Raw genomic sequence first — 20,906 nt, forward strand, 5'->3', positions numbered from 1 at the left:
AAACCATGAGTCCGAGCCCTGAGGGGACCGACTGGGTGTGAGCATTGAAGAATCACAGACTTCAGACCTGGAAGATGCCCATAGGGAGCACCTAATTTTACAGGCTCAGAGAAATTAAGTGACTAGCCCAAGGCCACTCAGAGTTGTGTACAACCAAACAGTATTCTGAATTCTGTGCTTCTTTTCAACATTTGATTTTATGGAACTGATGATAAGAAGGATTAAAATGTCTTATTGGGATTTTACGCCTCTTTCATTGACTAAGAAGTTCTTTGGATAGCCTCAGTTTATTCCTGTATCTGAAATAAACCCATTTGCCCCGGAGGGGTTAATTTTCCTCCAGTCCTGTGGTACATTTGACATTACCTAAAGTATTACACTTACTTTCTGGAAAAACTTTTGATTTGGGGAAGAGCATTTTAGGAGATACTCCTGGTGGGGTGCAAATCATTTTGTCTTAATTTTTGGTTGGGTTTTGTTTCTTTCTTCCTTTTACTTTTTTCTTGGAACAGACGACATGCAGGCTCCCTGAAGAAATGCTAGGTGTACCTGAGAACTCTGCATTGCAAAGTTATTCAAAGCAATTTATTTTTGATTCTGTCCGAAGTCCCTTCAAGTAGATATGCCCTATGTTTTCAGTGCAATAAAAAGTACCACTTAACTATTCAACCAGGTCTACAAGCGAATCCTATATGCCTTGAGCAAGTTATTTAAGGTCTTTGAGTCTCAATTTCCTCACCTGTAAAATGAAGATTATAGGTTAAAAATGCACAGGTTTGCTGTAAGGATCAGATGACAATTTATATGCAGGGTCAGGCACATTTCCATGGGTGCTGACAACTCCTTGATACTTCCTCTTTCTTCCCCTCCCTTCCATACCTCTGTGCAGGTAACACCCCAAGGGGAATGATGATATGATTTTCATGACATGATGTACAGCCCAGGCCCCTCACAGGGCCTAAGAATCTCGTCCTACTGTGAAGAGCTCACTGTCCAGTAAGAGACAGTTTTGATGGTATAAGAAATGTTTATTATTCATAAAACTTTGGGTTAGGATGGAAACCCTACTTTACAGGGTTACCCAGAAAACTTAGATTTATATTCTTAGGCTTAAGTAGATTTTCTTTTTTTTAAAAAAAAAATCTTCTGATGTATGCATATTCTCTGGGCATCGTAAGAGGTTAGTACTCTCAAAACATCGTGGACAAGGAAGCAATCAAGAGTAGGTATTGTCAGGAAAGGGTACCTTTAAAAACCGTTTTTTGGGGCACCTGGGTGTCTCAGGTCATGATCCCAGGGTCCTAGGATGGAGCCCCACATCGGGCTTCCTGCTTAGCAGGAAGCCTGCCGCTCCCCCCGCTTGTGCTCTCTCACCCTCTCTTTCTCTCTCTCTGTCAAATAAATAAATAAAATCTTTAAAAAATAAAAAAAAAACTTTTTTAAAAAGAATCTTTTAAAAGGAAACTTTTGTTCAGGAGGTGACTCTGAAGGATTTGATGTCAGTATTCCACGTTTTTGATGCTTTGACTTCTGGTAGTAAGCAGGCCTGGGGTCTGAACTTGAATCTCTCTGTCTTCATTTTCATGTAATTGGAACAGCCCTCTGCAGCAGACCACTCTGAACTCAAACAGCCGACAGAGCTTTGCAGGAGTCATCAGAGCTGTGGTCCAGTTCGTGGAAACAGCAGCAAGCAGGAGCCTCAAATCTAAGAACTGAAATTCATTTGCACACAGAGAGGAACCTGAGGCCACAGCAGCCTAACTGCTTTGCTCAGAGTGCGGGTCAGGAAGGCTGGGTGTGGTCAGGATTCGGGGCTCCTTCTCCGGCAAGGCTCCCAGCTCCTTCCCCAGAGCTCCCTACCCCAGAGCAAGGAAAATCCGGGGTCTCCAACTGTAGCATGATGTGGCAGAAAAGAGCACCCGCTTTGAAGTCAGAAAGACATGGGTTCAAATCCTACACCAAGTAATGCAAATGTGGAAAAGTTCTTCAACCTCTCTGAACCTCAGTTTCATTGTCTGCAAAATGGGGGGGATACACCCCCTTCGCTGGGTTGGTGTGAGGATAATATAGGTAAATTATTTTGGGTAGGTAAAGTACTTGCCCCAGAGTGGGTGCTCAATAAACGGTTGCTAAGTTTTAGAATTGAATTGAAAATAGCTTTATATAGAGGTAGCCATACTCCAAGAACACTCTGGGCCACTTCTGGGGGAAAAGGACTGTAGGATAGCCACAGTTTGGTCAACTGCACATGGGCAACAATAAACAACTTTGACATTTGAATAGCACCTTGGAGTTTTATCAAGCATCTTCTCCTTGCAGAACAGAACTCCATACAAAGAAGGAGACAACTCTGAGCACATGTGGTCCCTGCGGTCAGTAAGCAGCTCAGCGGCTGCCAAGGCAGCTGACAACAGCTCTCCCAGACCTCCTGTCTCAGCCCAGGCCCTCCCTCCGCACGGCACTGCCTCCTGCACCATCCTTCGGGAGGACAATGAGATATGTGTGCACACGGCACCCGGGTAGAAACAAGCCCAGCCCAGGGCTGACAGCGGGAGTTCCGCAGCCAGCCTGACCTTGGGTTGAGTCTCTACCCCCATCACTGGGTAGCTGAGTCATTTGGGAAAGTTATCTCTTTGGGCCTCTGTTGCCTCATCTATGAAATGAGGATGATGCTAATAGTCCCACATCATGGTACCATTATGATTGTAGTGGTGCGTGTGAAAATCATGCCCTAAGCACTCTATAAATATTGGCCATTGTTACTAGGCCTCAAATAGCGAGATACCAACCTAGTGTGAAGGGTTCTCTGTCAAATGGGGCTAATGAACGATCGAGGGGAGGTTTCGTGCTTCTGTCTATGGAAGGAGCAGGGACTGGAAGGGAAAAAGACTGAGGTCAATTACAAGAAGAAAGCACTCGGTTGGGGCTGAGGGAGCAGGTGCGCTGGTGGGTGAGAGAGGGCAGCCCCTGTACTTACGCTTTGCTGTTTTATGGTTTCTACTTCTGCTAGGCTCTTCGTGGTTTGGTTGGGGTGGGGGGAGTGGCTGTTTAAAAAAGATCCACATGTTAGGTAGCATCTCATTGGGATACATCCACAGGTTCTCACTCGGGGCCTTAGCGCTCCAAATCTGTCTGACTCTGTTCACTGTCCTGTCATTTCTCTCCTGGACCATAACCTCTTACCTGAGTTCCCCATCCCACACTCTTTCATCCGAGGTATTATCTGCATGGCAATGGAGTGAGTATGTCACTCCCCTGCCAAGCCCTCAAGTGGCCCCCAGCACATTAGGAACACAATAAAAACTCGCCGTGTGTCCACCCTTCCAACTCCTTCTTAGACTCCTCTCTCCAGTGCACACTGGGCTCCCACTCCAAGTGTCTTCTTACAGCTCCTGCAAGATCTTAAACTCATGCCCTCCTTCTAATCTCAGTACTTGTGTTTCCCTCTGCCTAGAATGTTCCTTCCCTGGCTCCTGCCACAACTGGCCCATTCTGTCCAGCTCAATGTCACCTTCCCACCCATCATCAAGTTACTGGGTTCTCTGTCTCCCTAACCACACATTACTACTCAAATTGTCTTGTGCATACATCTGCTTACTTGTTTAGTATCTGCCTCCCCCAACCAAAATTAAAAATTTATAAAAGCAAAGGGACCTTATTTGTCTTGTTCGTGCTCTATTCCCAGCAGCTAGAACGCTGCTTGGCACACAGTAACGGCTAGTAACTATCTGTTGACTGAATGAGAGAATTCTGCACCCCAATAGTGGAGGTGGAAGCCTTCAGGTTTCAAAGCAAAATGCTTTGTAGATCAATTCAGCTCCCTGAGCCCCCTTTGCAAGAAAACTGCACAAGCAAGAGGAAGCCATGTATGCTTAGATGAAAGGTCCCAACTGTGGTGAGGTCTGCATTTTGAGATTTTGGGAAAATACATTCTCTCGCTCCTTCTAGCCCTGACACTTTGGCAATTACCCTGCGGTTAAAGTGCTCCGATCCCTTATGAAGAAAACACATCTCCAGCTATTGACATATTAGCCTGAATTTCTCGGGGTTTCTCTGGGTACTTAACTGGACCCACAGGACCTGAGGCTGTAAGCTTGAAGAAAGAGGAAAGTCGGTTTGCTGCCTCTCTCTCTGCCCTTGGGTTCTCTGCATTGTAAGCCTTGGCGGCTCAAGCCACCGGCCCGCGGAATTTCCGCCTCTGGCCAGTAGGTGGCGCACGTCTTGCGGCGAGAGAAGGTGCTAGGGACCCACGCGATAGCGGTAGGAGCCATTTACTGACCTTAGTCCCTCGGGTTTATTTCACAGTTTTTATTAATTTCAAAAGTGGGACAGCAATACTTCATTATTGAAGTAGTTTAAATTGTTTTGGGTAAAAAGAAAAGCCGATGATATGCACTAGTATGTATGTCACCCCCCCCCCCCCCCCACACACACACCGCGAGTGCTTGGGTTTGCATGTTCCCAGCCTATATATAATCTGTTCTTACTAGTCAGCACTGGGTAAAGATACGTAGAGTCTTCTCTCTGGCAAAGGAGGGATCAAAGTGGACACAGCACCAGTGAAGAAAGCTGGGAGGCCTACCGCGTGACTCCGGCCTGCCGGCGGAGGAGGGAACCCGGCTGTCGGTCTCTGGGGGGGCACGGGCGGCTGCTGAGGGACTTTGCTGGAGGGGGGCCGGTCTGCGGAAGGGCAAGAGCAGTAGGGTGGTGAAATGAAAGCAGAAATGCCAAACCAAGGCAGGCTGTGTTGTCCGGGAAGAGCAGCACCTCTGCGCTCCGGGGGCGCCCCATCCCGCAGACCCCCACAAGTGCCAAGGCCAGCCCGCCCGAGTCTCACACACACACACACACACACACACACACACACACACACCCAGGTGCCGGGGCAGCGTTAACCTCCGCCCTCATGGCTCAGGTCGTAGGTCCCCTTCCTTCCCCTCACAAATGCTCTGGACTGACCTCCCCCTCCCACTTCCTCCTTTTGCTGTCTCTTCCCTTAAAGGGAAGGGCTGGTCACCAACTCCTGTTACCGAATCACAGACTTTTTTTTTTTGGTAAGATTCTATTTTTAAGTAGTATGTACACCCACCATGGGGCTCAAATTGATAACCCCGGGATCAAGAGTCACAGGTTCCACTGACTGAACCAGCAAGGGGCCTCAGATTTGCAGATCTTAATTGGTTACTTGGACTTGCTTTGGACAGAAACTCACAGTGTTCTGATCCCACTGATGTATCCTTAGGCCAAGTTGATAGGCTAGCCATGTCCCATCCCTGTGAGGGGGGGAAAGGCCAGGCCAGGACTATGACTGAGGACCTCCTTATATTCTGTGCCCTGGGTGCCTCTGTTGCTCCCCCTATTCCCAGCCTAGGAGAGGAATTGCTCTTCGACAGAGAGTGGGGCTCAGAACTTGGGCAAGCCTGGTCTAATCTGATGCCACTCCACCCACACTGGCCAGCTCTCAGCACCTCTGACATGCTCTGCTCCCTCGAGCCTCAGAGCCTTTGCGCGGCCATTCGTACTGTTGAAAATATCCACCCTCACTTCCCATATCCCCCGCCCCACTCCACGGCCAGCTCCCAGTCATCTGTGAAAGTGCAGCTTAAATCTCGTATCTTCAGGGAAGCAAGGCCAGACGAGGCATTTGCCCCAGCCTTACCACCCGCACTTGTCTATCACCTGCAGAGATCATGGTCTAATTAAGTCATCTGTGTTGCATGCGTTGGAGGTTACCTCACCCACTAGACTCTGAAATCTCGGGGGTGAGGACTGTCTTCACTCTGTCTCCAGAACTGGCACCTAAGCAATGACTTAATAATCCATGTCGTCTCGGGGCCTCCGTTTCCCCGTATATGAAATAGGCTCGATCCTTCTTCCCTGTATCACACAGTGTGCTTAAAAACACAAGGCAGTGTTTGTGCAAGGGCTTTGGCATATGGCAAAAGTGTTATACAGCCGGAAGGACGAGCAGTATCCATTGGTTCACGGTCTAGATCGTCAACGTTCCAGCTCGTTCTGTGACACTCGGCTGTGCAGGCGTGCAGAAGCCTGTTTTCTGTCACCACCACTCCTAGCGGGTAAGACCTACGAGGCGGGGGCTCTGTCTTCTTTCCTGATGAGTTCACATTCCGGCATTCAGAATGCTGCCCGGCTCACAAGAGGAGACCGGTCGTTGTTGTTGAATGGAGAAATGAATGAATGAGGGAGAAACAGGCTGATAGGAGCAGACTGACAGTAAAAATCTTAAATAGTGTTTAAATTTTCTTAAGTGATGGTCAAACCCCCTTAATATGGTTATGTTTACCGTGGCAGTGTGTGGGTGAAAGTGCCATGTAACCATGAGTTGGTCGGAAGACGGGGAGAAACAGGAAGGTACTCTTGAGTCCCTAAGTCCTACACAAAATGAGTTATTACTGCCAGATGCCCGTAAGTGGAAGTTCAGTGTTGGTATCAGCCACCACAGACAATGATTTGTCTGCAATAGTTATCATCCTCCCAGCAAAGCTCTGCGGTCTACATTTTTATTATCCTATTTCACAGATGAGGAAATTGAGGCCCAGAGAGGGGGAGTCACCTGCCCAAAGCCACGCGGCCGGGAAGCCGCTGAGCTGGCGTTAGCGGGCCCCCTGGTGCTGCACGGGCACTGGCCTCGTGTGGGTCCGCACGGCCGGCGCAGGCAGCCAGGGCCTTACCGATGTACGTGGAGTTGGAGTTGGGGAAAGGCTTGGCAGGCAGGATAGAGTTCTGCAGGGCCTCCTCATCATTGGAGGGCGGCGGCTCATAATCCGCATCATCTTCCACGGGCGCCTCTTCCTCCTCGTTGGGGGACTCATAGTCGTCATTGTCATCCTCGTTCTGATCGTCGGTAGGGCTCTCATAGTCATCTTCATCCTGCCAACACAGTGACGGGGACAGACCAGTTTGTAGAGGCTCCGTGGCACCCTGGTGCCCGCATAGATTCTCTCCCTGCCAAGCCTCGCAAGGGTCCTGGGGTAGGGAGGTGGCAGCGGTAGGACGGTCACTCCCATTTCACAGATGAGGACACTGAGGTTGGGGAGTGCAAAAGCACAGGGCCAGCGAGTCGAGGACTTGGAACCTCCATCAAGGCCTTTAGGCCACGAGGCGAGTGCATTTTCCTCTACACCTTTTTGCACAAGAGAGAAAAGCAGAAGAAATGAGGAGGGCACAGGAATAGAAGGGTGGGAGAGCCAGCTCTGTCTTGAGTAAACATGTTTATTATTCCAGGCATCACCAAGAGGGAGACTAAATGCTTGGAGCATTTGCGATGCCGCTAGTTAATTGTCAGTTCTGTTCTTGGTGTGCTTGTGCTCAAAACATTCTTCTCATTATAGCCTAGTGCAGTGTGGAAGGCCATGCTAATGGGGAAACCAGATAACCAAAGCCTGTGAATTAGAAGGCAGATTAAATTGTGTCGGAGAGGGGAGAGTCAGGGCTATGCGATCCTTTTTGCTGAGAGCTGAGTGTGGAGAAACAACAGCTTATTATTCATGACATCTGACACTGAGTTTAAAGCTGCTTTTTTGGAAGAGACTCTCTTTCTAAATTTTAAGCGTTGCATTTTATTTTATGTGTGCTTCTTTGTGGGTCTCTCGGAAAGTGAGCCCTGGGGAATGAGTGACTGCCTTTGAGGCCGCTCATGAAAATGGACAGTCATAGTAATGATTTCCCAAGCAGAGGTGGCATCAGCCACGTGGGACGAGCGCCTTATCACTCTCGTGCCAAGGTCGGGTGGGCAATAAATGAGCCCAGGGCAGTTCTCTAAAGTCAAGGGCAGTATGGAAAGAAGCCGTGGGAGGTTGCATCTTGGCGAGGAAAAGTGAGTACCAGTAGCCTAGAAATCCTCACAGCTTTGCTAGGTGACTTAAGCAAGACTGTCTAAGTTGTTCAATTGAAAGATTCCTGTGTTCATGTTTGATTTGAGGAATATTTTTTAAAATATTGGAAGGCAAAGTGAGGTTGAGTGTCTTCCTGAACTCTGAGAAAGACTTCATCCTGGGGGTGCCTGCGTGGCTCAGGCAGTTAAGCGGCTGCCTTCGGCACAGGTCATGATCCCAGGGTCCTGGGATTGAGTCCTGCGTGGGGCTCCCTGCTCAGCGGGGAGCGTGCTTCTCCCTCTCCCTCTGCCTGCCGCTCTGCCTACTTGTGATCTCTCTCTCTGTCAAATAAATAAATGAAATATTTGAAAAAAAATGAAAAAAAAAGAATAATAACGATAGTCTTATTATATAAAAAAAAGAAGACTTCATCCTGTCTTTTGTGTTCCTATAACTTGAGAGCAGGGGATGGAACCCCTGAATCAGGGGCCTTGAGAATAGTAGCCTCCACCTGTCTCCCTAGTGGTCCCACTGACTGCCCTTGACTGACAGAGGAATCCCTAGATTGTCTCAGCCTACACACCCAGGCCCCATTGCTCCTGCTTTCTACCAGGCTTTACCCTGGAAGCCTTTCTCAACAAGAGACTTTTCCTCTCCACTTCTCCAACAATGGGCTTCCCCAATGATTTGGCTCCTAAATTTGCACGCATGTATTTGTTCTTAATCATATTCTGCCGTGTGTTATCCATGCTGTAAAATGCTCACAGGGTTGGGTGCCTTGTCTCCATCCCTGCTCGCCTAGTGCCCTGTGCAGGGCTGGGCATGCACTGGAGCCCACGAGTGTTAGAGGCAGGGGCTAATGGAAAGCCTGTGTTCTTGGAGAGGGTGAAGGACACTAGCCTCAGGCTGGGCTCCCGCAGGGAGACACCACATGGCCCTTTGCAGTGGTAAAGCTGCAGCTTCGGCTCAAAACTAGACACAGTTTGGGGGAAACTCTGGTCTTTTCCCTTTTGTACAAAATAAATCTGTCCAATTCCTTTGTCTTCTTAGAGAAAGCACAGACTTAGCTAGCATTTTTCAAATGCAATGCTTCCTTTTGCCAGAATCCCATTAAGACGAGGGATGCTTTACCTGCTTCCTAAAGGCACTGAGGCGGCTGCTTACCAGAAAGACCACTAGACTGAGGATCGGGACACCTGGGTCCCGGGCTTGCCTCTAACTAGTACGTAAGTCCCATTCTCCAGTGGGCTCAGCTGCTTCATCTGTAAAATGAGCACACTGGGCTCCGAGCCATAACCGAGTGCTTAGCCAGAGTCCAGCTTCATGCATAGTGCCTGTGAATGCAGTCTTCTGGGGAGAGGATATCCAGAGGTCATCAGACTCTCAAAGGGGTCACTGTGACCCCTCCAACATAAAAACCCAATTAGATTGGACTTTCCCTGAGGTCTTTTCAGGGCTAATAGTTGATTCTGAACTCCCTTTCCCTCTGTCACCAGTGGGGACTTAAGTCTATGAGAAAATCTATTTTAAGCTACTTCAGTGTATACCATCTAGGGGAGGGAGTTTGGGAAGGCCCTGCTGTGGGGGTGATAATAGTGACTAATGGTGTGATCTGCAAACTCCAGCCCGTGGGACAAATCCGGCCCACCATCTGTCTTTGTAAATAAAGGTTTATTGGCACATGGCCAAGCACAATTGTTCAGCTGTCATCCGTGGCTGCTATTGTGCTGTAAAAGCAGAGGTGAGTGGACGAGCTAGAGGCCGTGTGGGTGGCAAAGCTGGAAATATTTACTGCCTGACCTTTAGAGAACACATTTGATGACACCCCGGGGAGGGTAATACTGGCATCTTGCTAGGGGCCTTGCTCCTTCTGGCATCATGCTAGTTCCTTATTACAAAGGTGCTCTGCAAACCGCTGTAAGGGTAGGAGAGCCCACACTGTACTCACAAAGGATGACCAGCCCCCGTTGTCCTCTTCATGGCTTTCTGTGGAAGAAGATCACACCCTCATCAGTACCAAAAGAAGCCTCTAGAAGAAAAGTCAAAGCAGCACCCCATCTGATGTGCTCTCACACCACTGTCCATCCCAGGCCTTCATCCTACCTTTCTCATACCTGGGGGTTGGTTTAGTATCAGCTCTAGAATTTCCACCTGAGCAGCTCATTCTACCTGAAGGTAGAGGTGGTTCCCAATCTTTCACCACAGAACAGTCACCCAGAGGGCTTTAAAATACACAGACACTGGGGACCTATCCCTAAAGCTTATTTAAAGATTTAAAGACCCAGATGGAGGGGCACTGGCTTTGCTCAGGTGCTCAGTCAAAGCCTGGATCCTCCCACGTTTCCCCACAGCATTCCTCATTTCAGATCTGTAGAGGTTCCCAGCTAAGTAGGGGCCATAAACCAGGCGCCCGGCATAGTAACACCTCTCCTGCTCTCAACTTGGACCCAAACCTCTCTCTGGGGAAGAACTGCCTGACAGGCAGATGAATAAGGTCACCTGCACAATACCCCAGGAGCCCCAGGAACCAGCAGACAGAAGAATCGAAGTACCTGTCACCTCCTAAAGCAATCACTCCCACCCCTGACACCTTTACCTGTCCCTTCAGGAAACCGCTGGACTTGGGGTCTGCAAAGGCAAACAGCATTGCATTAATGGTGCTACTGGCTTAGGGGCATCTCCCTCTTTCTTCAATCCAGCCCTGCGAGAGGAGCCCCCAGTAGGGGGTATATCTCACCATCTAGGACTGGTGTCCTTGTTGCTTAGCACCTTAGGCCAAGCTGCCCGAAAATTCTGGAAATTATCAAAGTCACATTAGTGGAATAACTGGGAGCTCCTGACTGCCTGACTCTCTAGGGGAAGTTCCCCTGAAGTCACAGACCCATGGGTAGGATGCCGGGCAGAGAAAATGAACTCTCCCTCCCCTCCTTGGCACCAGCTTCAAGACCCTGGGGCTGAAGGAGTGCTGCAGGTCAAAAACTGGGGCAAAAACAGTCCTGTGCCTCCCATTGAAGGTTCAACTTGGGTTTGAAAATTCTTTGGGTTTCGTTACAGTGTCACTGGACTCTTGGCTCCCCCACTCACTTGCGTGTGAAGATGCTCCTTCTCTCTTCATTCTTGTTGATTTCTTGACTTAACTTACTGAGAATCCTACGAGATAAAAGACAGATAAGGTGACAAAACCATCATCTCTCCCTGAGTCCAACCTTCCCATTAGTCCTGGAGTTCCCTGATCTGCATAACCTTGGGCATCTGGGCCGACATAGACCAGCTTCTTCCTCTGGCCTCCAGCCAGTCCCCTCCACTGGGCGTCTGCTCCTCACCTCCTCCCACCTTCATCCCCTCCCTGGTCCCTGCTCCTGCCCAGCAGGCCCTCTGTGCTGGCTCAGCCTCCTCAGTGAAGCTCAAAGACCATCTGTGAAGACCTGCCCGTTCTCACCTGGCTCCCCTTCTCTGAAATTCTGGAGCCTTACAACCTGGATACAACCACTGTGTATTTTATTGTCTTACTGCTCCTGGGTCTGAGGTCCCCTGACTCTTGGTTTAACATCCCTGTGGTGATGTCAGGCTTCCAGGAACACTCAGACCATCTCTGAAACCTAGAGGAATCAGCTGTTCATTGCAGAGCTTGACGGGAGCTCCGGTGAGCTGTTCTTTGGTCTGTATCTCCTTTCATCCCCCCTCCCCCCTTGCCTCCTCCTTGGTGACATGGATTTTTATAAAATTTGGAGAAGCATTCCCAATCAGGGCACATCCTGCAGAGTGGGAGACTCCCTGATTCACCCATGTCCTGAGGCCAAACTTGGCCAGGACCCTTGGAGATACTCTTAGTCCTTGGGTGCTGTGAGCTAGCAAATCCTCAAACCGCAGAACAGGGAGGGCCTTCACGAACAGGATGACACCTCAAGCACACCCCAGCAGTCAGTGTCCAATCCATGGGGTCTCTCAAGTCTCCAGGACAGGAGACTCCAGCCCTCATTAGCACTCACTGCTGAGACCAAGGGAACCCTCATTAGTACACAAGCTCAGTATTTCCTAGAGATTTGGAGACAGCTGGGAGGAGCCTCAAAGGTGATCTAACCCAATGTCATTTTATAGATGAGGCTACAGAGGCTCACAGAGTGGGTTAGTGATCAGGGAACTCCAGGAACCCCACAAAACACACCCCCCCCAGAAGCCAGGCTCCCTAATTACCAGGGCCTCATGTTAATTTCCTCTATGCTACAAGCTTCCCGGGAGCTGAAACAGTTGAGCCTGTGGCCCATCCAACAATGAGCCAGGATCTACATTCCTTCAGTGAAGGTAACAACTTTGGCCTAAAACAAACTTGCTAAGTTGGCAAAGGTGGTCCTTAGCATCCACTACTCCCTGCTTCCCTCATCATTCCCCCCCAAGCTCCTAACCCCTCATTTCTCCATGGTCCCAGGGAACACTGGGTGGCTTGGAGCCCTTCTTCCTCATTAGAATGACAGGACACATTCTATAAACACACTGGGGACTTAAGGGGATGGAGAAGGAAGGAGGGTAAGGTTTAGTCCTCCCCTGTAATGTCACTGCTGGGATTTGCTTTAAATCAGGTGTGGGACTTCGCAGCGGCCTCCTGATCACACCACCAGAGCACTTGTGACACACTTCTTTTGTTTCTTTTAAGCGATTATTTTGAGAAGCCGATGGGAGCCCCTCTCCTCCCTCCTCTGACATTTGGGAGGGAACGGATCCTTCAGAGCCGCCAAGGGAGCCCTGTTGGTGCCCACGTCTTGGCCGAGTCAGGCCGTGGTGGCTGCCACAGCCCCTCCCACGCAGGCATGCCTTCACTCAACAGTGTGCCTTAAGGGCCCTCAAAGTGCCAGCAACTCTGCCGAGGGCTCAGGATGCCTCAGTGAACAAAGCAAAGGCCCTTGATCTCAAGGAGCTTACACGCAAGTGGAAAGAGACACACAATGAACATTTCAGGAAGTGAAATTCTAGGTAAGTGTTGTGTATACATACATGCGATGGAGGTGGGGGCGGGGGCGGGAACGCATGCGTGGGGTGCCGTTGCAATTGGAAACCAGTGGGCCTGGGCACAGAGATGACATTTCAGCAGTGCCCCGAGGAAGGGCCCATCCGAAAGAGCTTGGCTGGCTCTGACCAGCTCACAAAGCTGCTTTGATCCTGAAAAGACCTCCTGCTCTCTGCGGTGGCTCTTCTTACCAGTATCTTTAGCAGCCGGGCTGGAGGCTTCTGGGGCTCTAACTGGCTAAGGAAGGAAATGTCAAACCGCAGCCGTGCAGAAGAGCAGCAGAGAGGTGACAGAACGCAGAGCAGGGCCCACCAGGCCAGCTTGCCGCAAGACGGGGTCTCCCAGGGCCCTCCTGTTTTGGCAGGCCTCAGAGAACTCTTCTAGGCCTGCTGGGGGCACTGCTGATGGACGGGGCAGGGAAGTGGTTGCAAACCTTCAAAGTTGCCCTCCACTCTCACACCCACAGAGACCCAAGTGACAGTGAGTGGCCGGAGGTGACTCATTCCTCCTCCTCCTCCCCAGAACCCCAGGCCTCACTCAGCACCAGCGCTGGCCAGCAGGTAGACATAACTCTGTCTGCTTTGCCTTGTCGTAGAGATAAACGGGGCCCCAAGTTGGGGCTGAAGCCTCTGGCAGGAAGTCAAGCCATGTGGCAAGGTGGGTCCAGTGCAGTTGCAGCCCTAGCTTACTGCATGCTGGGGGCCAGTCTCTGACTGCTCAGTCACAGGCCCTTCTTGGTACTGCTGGAAGACACAGTGTGGGTCCTTGTCCCGAGTCTGACTGCGACATCTTGCCCCGTAAGCCGTGCCTACTGTAGACCTCCAGCAGGACGTCTGCCCTCCCTAGGCTCCAATTCCTCACCAGCAAAGTAAGAGGGTTAGCCCTGCTGAGGGAGTCCCTGACCAGCCTGACTGTTGGAATTACATGGGTATACTTGTTACAAACACAGATTACCAGGCTCACTGTAGACTTAACCCATCAGAACCTGCAGGGGTGAGGCCTAGGGGCAGTTACACCAACCAGTTTCCTGGTGATTCCTATAGTCTGAAAAGGTTATGAAATCAATTTTGTTTTTCTTAGTATTCTTGGACTTTTTTTTTAATTTTCAGGAGGAGGATAAGGAGGAGAGGAGGAGGAGGAAAACAAAGAGGAGATGGGGGAAGAGGAGGAGATGTGGGAGGAGGAGGAGATGGAGGAGTAGGAGATGGGGGAGGAGGTGGAAAAGGAGGAGGAGGAGATGGGGAGGAGGAGGAGGAGATGGGGGAGGAGATGGGGAGGAGGAGGAAGAGATGGAGGAGGAGATGGGGAGGAGGAGGAAGAGATGGAGGAGGAGATGGGGAGGAGGAGATGGGGAGGAGGAGGAGGAGAGGAGGAGGAGGTGGAAGAGGAGGAGGAGGAGCTGGAAGAGGAGTAGGAGGAGATGGGAAAGAGATGGGGAGGAGATGGGAAGGAGATGGGGAGGAGGAGGAGATGGGGGAGGAGATGGGGAGGAGGAGGAGATGGGGGAGGAGATGGGGAGGAGGAGGAGGAGATGGGGGAGGAGATGGAGAGGAGGAGGAGATGGGAGAGGAGATGGAGAGGAGGAGGAGATGGGAGAGGAGATGGGGAGGAGGAGGAGATGGGGGAGGAGATGGGGAGGAGGAGGAGGAGATGGGGGAGGAGATGGGGAGGAGGAGGAGGAGATAGGGGAGGAGATGGGGAGGAAGAGGAGGAGATGGGGAGGAGATGGGGAGGAGGAGGAGGAGATGGGGAGGAGATGGGAAGGAGATGGGGAGGAGGAGGAGATGGGGAGGAAGAGGAGGAGATGGGGGAGGAAGAGGAGATGGGGGAGGAGGTGGAAGAGGAGGAGGAGGAGCTGGAAGAGGAGGAGGAGGAGATGGGGAGGAGATGGGAAAGAGATGGGGAGGAGATGGGAAGGAGATGGGGAGGAGGGGAGAAGGAGGAGATGGGGAGGAGGAGATGGGAAGGAGGAGATGGGGGAGGAGGGGAAGGAGGAGGAGATGGGGAGGAGGAGGAGGAGATGGGGAGGAGGTGGGGAGGAGGAGGAGGTGGGGAGGAGGAGGAGATGGGGAGGAGGTGGGGAGGAGGGGGAGGAGGAGGAGATGAGAGAGGAGAAGGAGGAGATGGGGAGGAGGTGGAAGAGGAGGAGGAGGAAGAGGGGGAGGAGATGGGGACATAGATGGAGGAGGAGGAGATGGCCTGCTTTTCAGTGGTTCCTTGTGCTTTACCAAGGGCAAGTGGAGGTCCCCTCTGCATTTCGAAATCAACTTTGCTGGTTACAGAAGTAAGAAGGAAAGTATAAAAAGGAAGGCAGGCAGAAAGGAGGGCAGGGAGGGAGGAGGGAGAAGGCCAGGGCAGAAGGCAACAGAACAGGAGAGGAAGTGCCAGAGCCCCTAGAGCACAGGAAGAGTCGGTTGCTCCAGGAGCCATCTCTTTGTTGCCTATGTTGTTGCCTGTGTTCCTGTCTGTTCAAGGGCTTACAGTGTAAACACATTTCTCACCAGACCTCCCACAGTAAGAGCTTTAGAGAGCGTTCCTTCTTCCCCTCTTCCAGGCCCTCCCGCTCGCAGGGGGAGCCTTGCTGCCTTGACTAGCATTTCAGAGGGCAGGCTGCTCCCTCCCAGGACGACAGGCTCCCGGGCCCAGAAGAGGCGAAGTCTGTTTGCTGAGCTGGGCACCTCCAGCTCTCCGCCCTCCTCACCGCCCACCTGTCCTCAGTCCACCTCTCTGCCGCCCCGCGGGCACCCAGCGCACATTCTCACTCTGGCTCCGGCTCTTGCTCTGCATTTCTTCCTTCATTTTATTTTACTTATCTTATTTTTTTAGGTTTCATTGAAATTCTAGTTAGTTCACATATACTGACTGATTAGTTTCGGAGGCAGGGGTCAGTGATTCATCAGTTGCACGCAACACCCAGTGCTCATTACATCACGTGTCCTCCCCTTTGCCCCTCACCCAGTTACCCCATCCCCTCATCCCCTCCTCTCCAGCAACCCTCAGTTTGTTCCCTAGGGTTAAGTCTCTTCTGCTTTGTCTCCCTCTCTGTTTTCATCTTATTTTATTTTTCCTCCCCTACCCCTATGTTCACCAGTTTCTTAAATTCCACCTATGAGTGAGATCATATGATAATTGTCTTTCTCTGATTGACTTATTTCACTTAACATAATACCCTCTAGTTCCATCCACGTCATTGCAAATGGATTTCATCCTTCTTTAAAGGAACACAGGGTTCCACCCCTAGGGGTCAGCCTCCTTGAACCAAGAGCCAGACTTCTGGAAGTTCTGTCCTTGTCACGTGAGAAGCCAGGTGTGGGTCTTGGGACCCAGGGAGGTGCCTTTCACTGTTATCTCAGGTCTTGGGGCAGAACCATCTGTAGGAGGGCCTAGCGTGGTCTCCCCGCTTCTCAGCCTTGTACCCCCCTATGATTTTACATGTAGTATTTTACTTGTGCTTCACAATTATTTTGTGGTACACAGATCATTCCCGTGTTTATCACCAAGGAAGAAAGGCACTAAGAGAGGGACTTGCCAAAGGCCACGTGAGCGGGTGTAATGTGGAGCTGAGCTGGGAAGTCAGGTTTTCCGGACTTGCTTTGGGGGAGAAGGAGTGGCCATCAGTTGAGAGGAGGCATTTCTCCTGTGGGAAGACCGGCTACCTGGACAGGGATCAGCCCATGGATGGGAGAGGGAAGGAGCAGGGTGGAGACAGACCTGTCACTCTAGCAATTCTGTGGGGAGGCTAGGTCACCTTCTTTAAATGGCCCAAGAATGGCCTGCTCACCTCTGGGTCCCTCCCTCGGTCCTCGCGCTCTCCTTCTTTCCCTGCTGTTTCTCAGGCAGGCTGACTCTGCTATTAGGAGGCCTGCAGCTTCAGCAGGAGCATGGACAAGTAACCAGTTATTACCGCATTCCCTCTCTGATGGAATCTTCGCTTTTCCTAGGCTAATTCCACTCTCGGGAAGGGGCACAATGGGGACTCATGGTATAGACACATCCAACATCTATCTGTTGCCTACACCACCACCCCATCACTCCCTTCTCCTTATTTTTTTTTAAGTTATACTATGGATTTAAATATAAAACTCATCACATTTTTAAAATAAACTCCAAATCAGCATCAGCAGACCTGAACATGTATTCTACCGATTTAGCCAGATAAGGCTCAGCTATACCGTGGGTTTTAAGCCCGTCCCTATAAAGGAGGCTTAGTTGTTTTATTTAAAAACTCTCCTCCATTACAGTATTTGGGGTGTCTCTAGGAGGAACCGTCCGAGAGTGTACCTGTATCTACAAAGTCTTCCTCACCAGAATCTACCTTCTTACAAATCTATTTAATAGAGGGTTTTTTTAAGCATGGGGGAAGAAAATCCCGATATTCAGAGGAGTGTAATCTTGTTTTGGTCTACTGTACATTAACACAATTTCTTTCCCGTAGCCCCTTAGGGTAATGATTATGGCCAATGAACCTATGTACAAGGGAACAGAACAAATCAGTATTGAATATCTACCCGCATCAAGGACAGCATCAGGCAGCTCATGTGGACTGCCTCCTTTAAAATCCAGCACTCCCCCATAGTTAGTTCTTTTCCCTTCTACGGATGAGGACACAGGCTCAGAGGGTTGATGAGACTTCCCCAAGGTTCCACGGCTGGTGGGAGACAGCGTCCGCTTTAGAACTTGGCTCTCTTGCTCCAAAGCCCATGCCTTTCAATCCTCTCCCTTTGGCAGGATAGCATGATTAGGAAAAACTTAGAACTGTACTCATTGGGATTTTGCATAAAATAACAGGAACCGCTAATACTTACTCAGTGTGTACTGTTATTTCCCCGTTATTTCCTCTAACCTTCCTGCTGACTCTCTGAGGTAGGTTCTGCTATTATCCCCATTTTACAGATGAGGAATCTGAGGCTCAAGGAACCCAGGCAACTTGCCCACAGACTCACAGCTAGTGAACGGGAGAATTGGTTTTCAAGCACTCTGACCTCAGAGCTTATACTTTCACTCACTAAGCTCTCCTGTCTGCCTGTTCACACCTAAAATTATAACCCCTAGAAAAGCGAGCCTCCACAGTCATCTTCTTTTATTTTACAGACTTGGGAAACTGAGAGTGGACGAGGGACTCATCCCAGGCACAAAGCTCTTAGTAAGTAGAGCTGGGATTGGTGCTTGTTATCCACATCTACCAAGAGGGTCGGTAACTGTTCGAGAGTCATCGAATCAGGGCAGCCCGGACCTTCCCTAGATGCCTCCCCCGCTACTCCCCGTTCACCTTCGTGCCCCATGGGCAGCTTCCTAGCTTGTCTGGGGCACACATGCACACATTGGACAGGGATTCTGTTTCCGTTTTCAAATGGCTAAAGAAATGCCCCATCCCTACCGCACCCGCAACACGAGTGTTTACAATCCGCCTTCCACACTAACTAGCAACCACTTCTCACCCGCCTCCTTCTCCAGACACTCCAGCATAGCTCCAGACATCAAGTGAGCCCAGCCTTAAGGTAAAAAAGGATCTTCCGAGCTGAAAGTGCCTTCCTTATCTCTTTCCTTCCACTGCCCTGATTCAATCCCCTCTGCCCTGCGTGTTCAGGGCCACGGTCCTCGCTGAGGCTCCTATCCCATGAGTGGGGTCATGTCCCTCATCCCCTAGCTTCCTTCTCTGCCTTCAGCTGGGCCCTCGCCTGCCATCTTTTACATTGCCCTGGAGAAAGCCAAGACACCAGCTTTATCTCCCTGTTCCCCCTATGGCCCTCACCTCCCCAACCCTCTTAGGCTCCTTAGGACAGCTCACAGGACCCTTCTCATTTGTGACCAGTTCTGCAGCCTCTTTGCTTGGTGTACCCCTAGCTGCTCTGACCCACTTGCTATTCAATTCAACTCCCTGGTGCCCATGCCTTTGCAATATAGTCCCCATTCCTAGAATATCAACCCATTCTTTATCTGACCATTCCTGGTGTATGTCAGGGTCCCACTTAGCTTCCCTGCCACCCCAAACTCTTCCCTGAATGCCATGGGGAAAGTGACTTTTGCCTTCCTACTCCCACGGAATGTGGACCTGCATACGCCACAGCACCGTTATAATTGTTGTAGGATTGCTTTGTCTATCTGACCCTCCCACTAGAATGTGTGTCCTGAGGTGGGGATGCTGCCCCTTAACAAAGGCCTGACACATTATATCGGCATCTAGTAGCAGTTCATTAAATGAATGAAGTATTAGTATTGTATGGGAACCAAGAGATGCAAACCCAAATGTGCTCAAGACCAGGTACATATATATTACACAAATATATTTTATTACATGCTTATTATGTATATTAAGAATATATTACAAAAATCAATATTTCTAGGGACTTTTGCTAAGTTCAAAGATTGGACATCATTGGGTCCAAACGGACTGGAGCCGAGCAGTTGCAGCTCTCTTGGGATGGAAACTATCATCCTGATTGGCCACAGTCTCTAGCACTTCCTAGTTTTTCACCAGCAATGAGGCTTTGTGTTGATGACCTCTTTTCTCATCATACTTTACTATTATATTTCTTATAGTGGAGAAATATTCCTTCATACCCATAGTCTATCCGAAGGTGTTAAATGAAAGAGAAATTGAGAGGACTTCGTATTTTTCAACCTGACCCATTTTACACATTTGTATCACCTGCCTGGCTCCGGTAAGCATTTGGGTGAGTGAGACCTTTACTAGAGCGGTGAAAATACACGACACGAGGTGCACGATACCTCTCATTTCAGCACCCACGTGGGGCCTCGGTAGTGCATCACGGCCCCCCTTGCTCGTGATTCTTCTCAGGACGGTGCCCCCGACAGCCATTCAAGCAATGAGTATTGACAGCCAGAATGATGTCCACTGCCATTCTTCATCTAGTCCAACTCTGTCATTTTACTGAGCTGGAAACTGAGGTCGGGAAAGCTTAAGCAATCACTGATCTGGTGTGATGCCCTCATGAAGCTGATCTCGTGACTCCAGTGCCCAAGCCGCCCCACTGGGAGAGAGGAAATGAAAACCCGGTCCCCAGTCGGGCTTGTCTTTGGCAAGAGCAGGCAACACACCAGCTGGGCTGAATCTGTTACTTCTTTTTCTCAACCTATCATGAAACTTCTCTTTCCTGTGCCCTGCCCTTGCCTCTCCCCTTCCTGCTCACTCTCCTAGTTCAAACCAACAGTCATAGATTAAGTGTCTCAGCGCTCCCTGGACTACTTCCCATCCCAGCCTCGTTCCCCAACACGCAAGAAATTGGGGGGAGTACTTACGGCACCCGGAGCTTAGGGAACTTCTGGATGTCATTTTCTGTCAGGTTCTGAAATCAAGACACACGGGCGGGTTACAACCCACACAGGAAGGGCTCTGGCCCAGGTGAGGAGAGTGAGGTGAGAAATGGAGTAGTGGGGACTGCAGCAAACCGAAGAGCCCACCTCCCCCCCACCTACCCAAAGCGACAGCTTCTAGATGTTGCATAAAACACCAGTGGGCCTGATGTGGCCAGATCTACTTTTTCAAAGGGAATCCCCAAATCTGGATTTAGGTGACATTTCCTGAGTTTGAAGTATTGACAAATAATTTTACGATAAGAAACAAACATGATGAGAGCTAAATTGTAGAACCAAACAACCTGTTTTGTGGGCTGAATTTGGTCACGCTGCGACCTCTTCCCTAGGCTCTTACCCCAGACTTCAGGGTCCCTCTCAGTTTCCATATGGAGAAGCTGTGAGAAGCCAGCCTGGAGAAGGGGTCTGGGCCCTTATGCCACCATCACACCCCAAAGCCTCTCTCATCAGGGTTATTGGTAGTGTTCTCTAGATGTGGGGATACAATAAAGAGGCTTTCCTGAGGGAACAGAGAGGGGAGAGGAGAAAGAAACCCATATCTGTGAAGAACTGACTCTGGGGCTCTGCCTTACTCACACCCTGATTAACCCTCATGTCAATCCTGGGATTTAGGAACCATGAATGTTCCCATTTTACAGGTGAGAAAGCTGAGGCTCTGGGATGTTAAGGGAATTTCAGCTTGTAGGTGATGTTACTGGGGCTGGAGCCCAGCTCTGTGGCATCCGTGGTCAGTT

At 50.2% G+C, this 20,906-nt stretch overlaps 1 protein-coding gene across 2 annotated transcripts in view; it reads right to left on the reverse strand.

Moving 5' to 3' along the window:
* LCP2 (lymphocyte cytosolic protein 2) overlaps positions 1-20,906 on the reverse strand; it is a 44,825-nt gene that overhangs the window by 14,359 nt on the left and 9,560 nt on the right. Inside the window, exons 3-10 of one of the 2 annotated variants that reach the window (XM_036079460.2) lie at positions 20,098-20,144; positions 10,920-10,985; positions 10,432-10,463; positions 9,784-9,821; positions 6,693-6,891; positions 4,583-4,680; positions 2,978-3,044; positions 2,790-2,873 (exon numbers count right to left, since the gene is read on the reverse strand). In XM_036079460.2, coding sequence (XP_035935353.2) covers positions 2,790-2,873; positions 2,978-3,044; positions 4,583-4,680; positions 6,693-6,891; positions 9,784-9,821; positions 10,432-10,463; positions 10,920-10,985; positions 20,098-20,144 — 631 coding nt within the window. The remainder of the gene's footprint in view (positions 1-2,789; positions 2,874-2,977; positions 3,045-4,582; positions 4,681-6,692; positions 6,892-9,783; positions 9,822-10,431; positions 10,464-10,919; positions 10,986-20,097; positions 20,145-20,906) is intronic. The other variant, XM_078066856.1, reaches the window with a different exon arrangement.

This window comes from Halichoerus grypus, chromosome 2 (assembly GCF_964656455.1).
Source record: "Halichoerus grypus chromosome 2, mHalGry1.hap1.1, whole genome shotgun sequence".
NCBI classification, from domain to species: Eukaryota; Metazoa; Chordata; class Mammalia; order Carnivora; family Phocidae; genus Halichoerus; species Halichoerus grypus.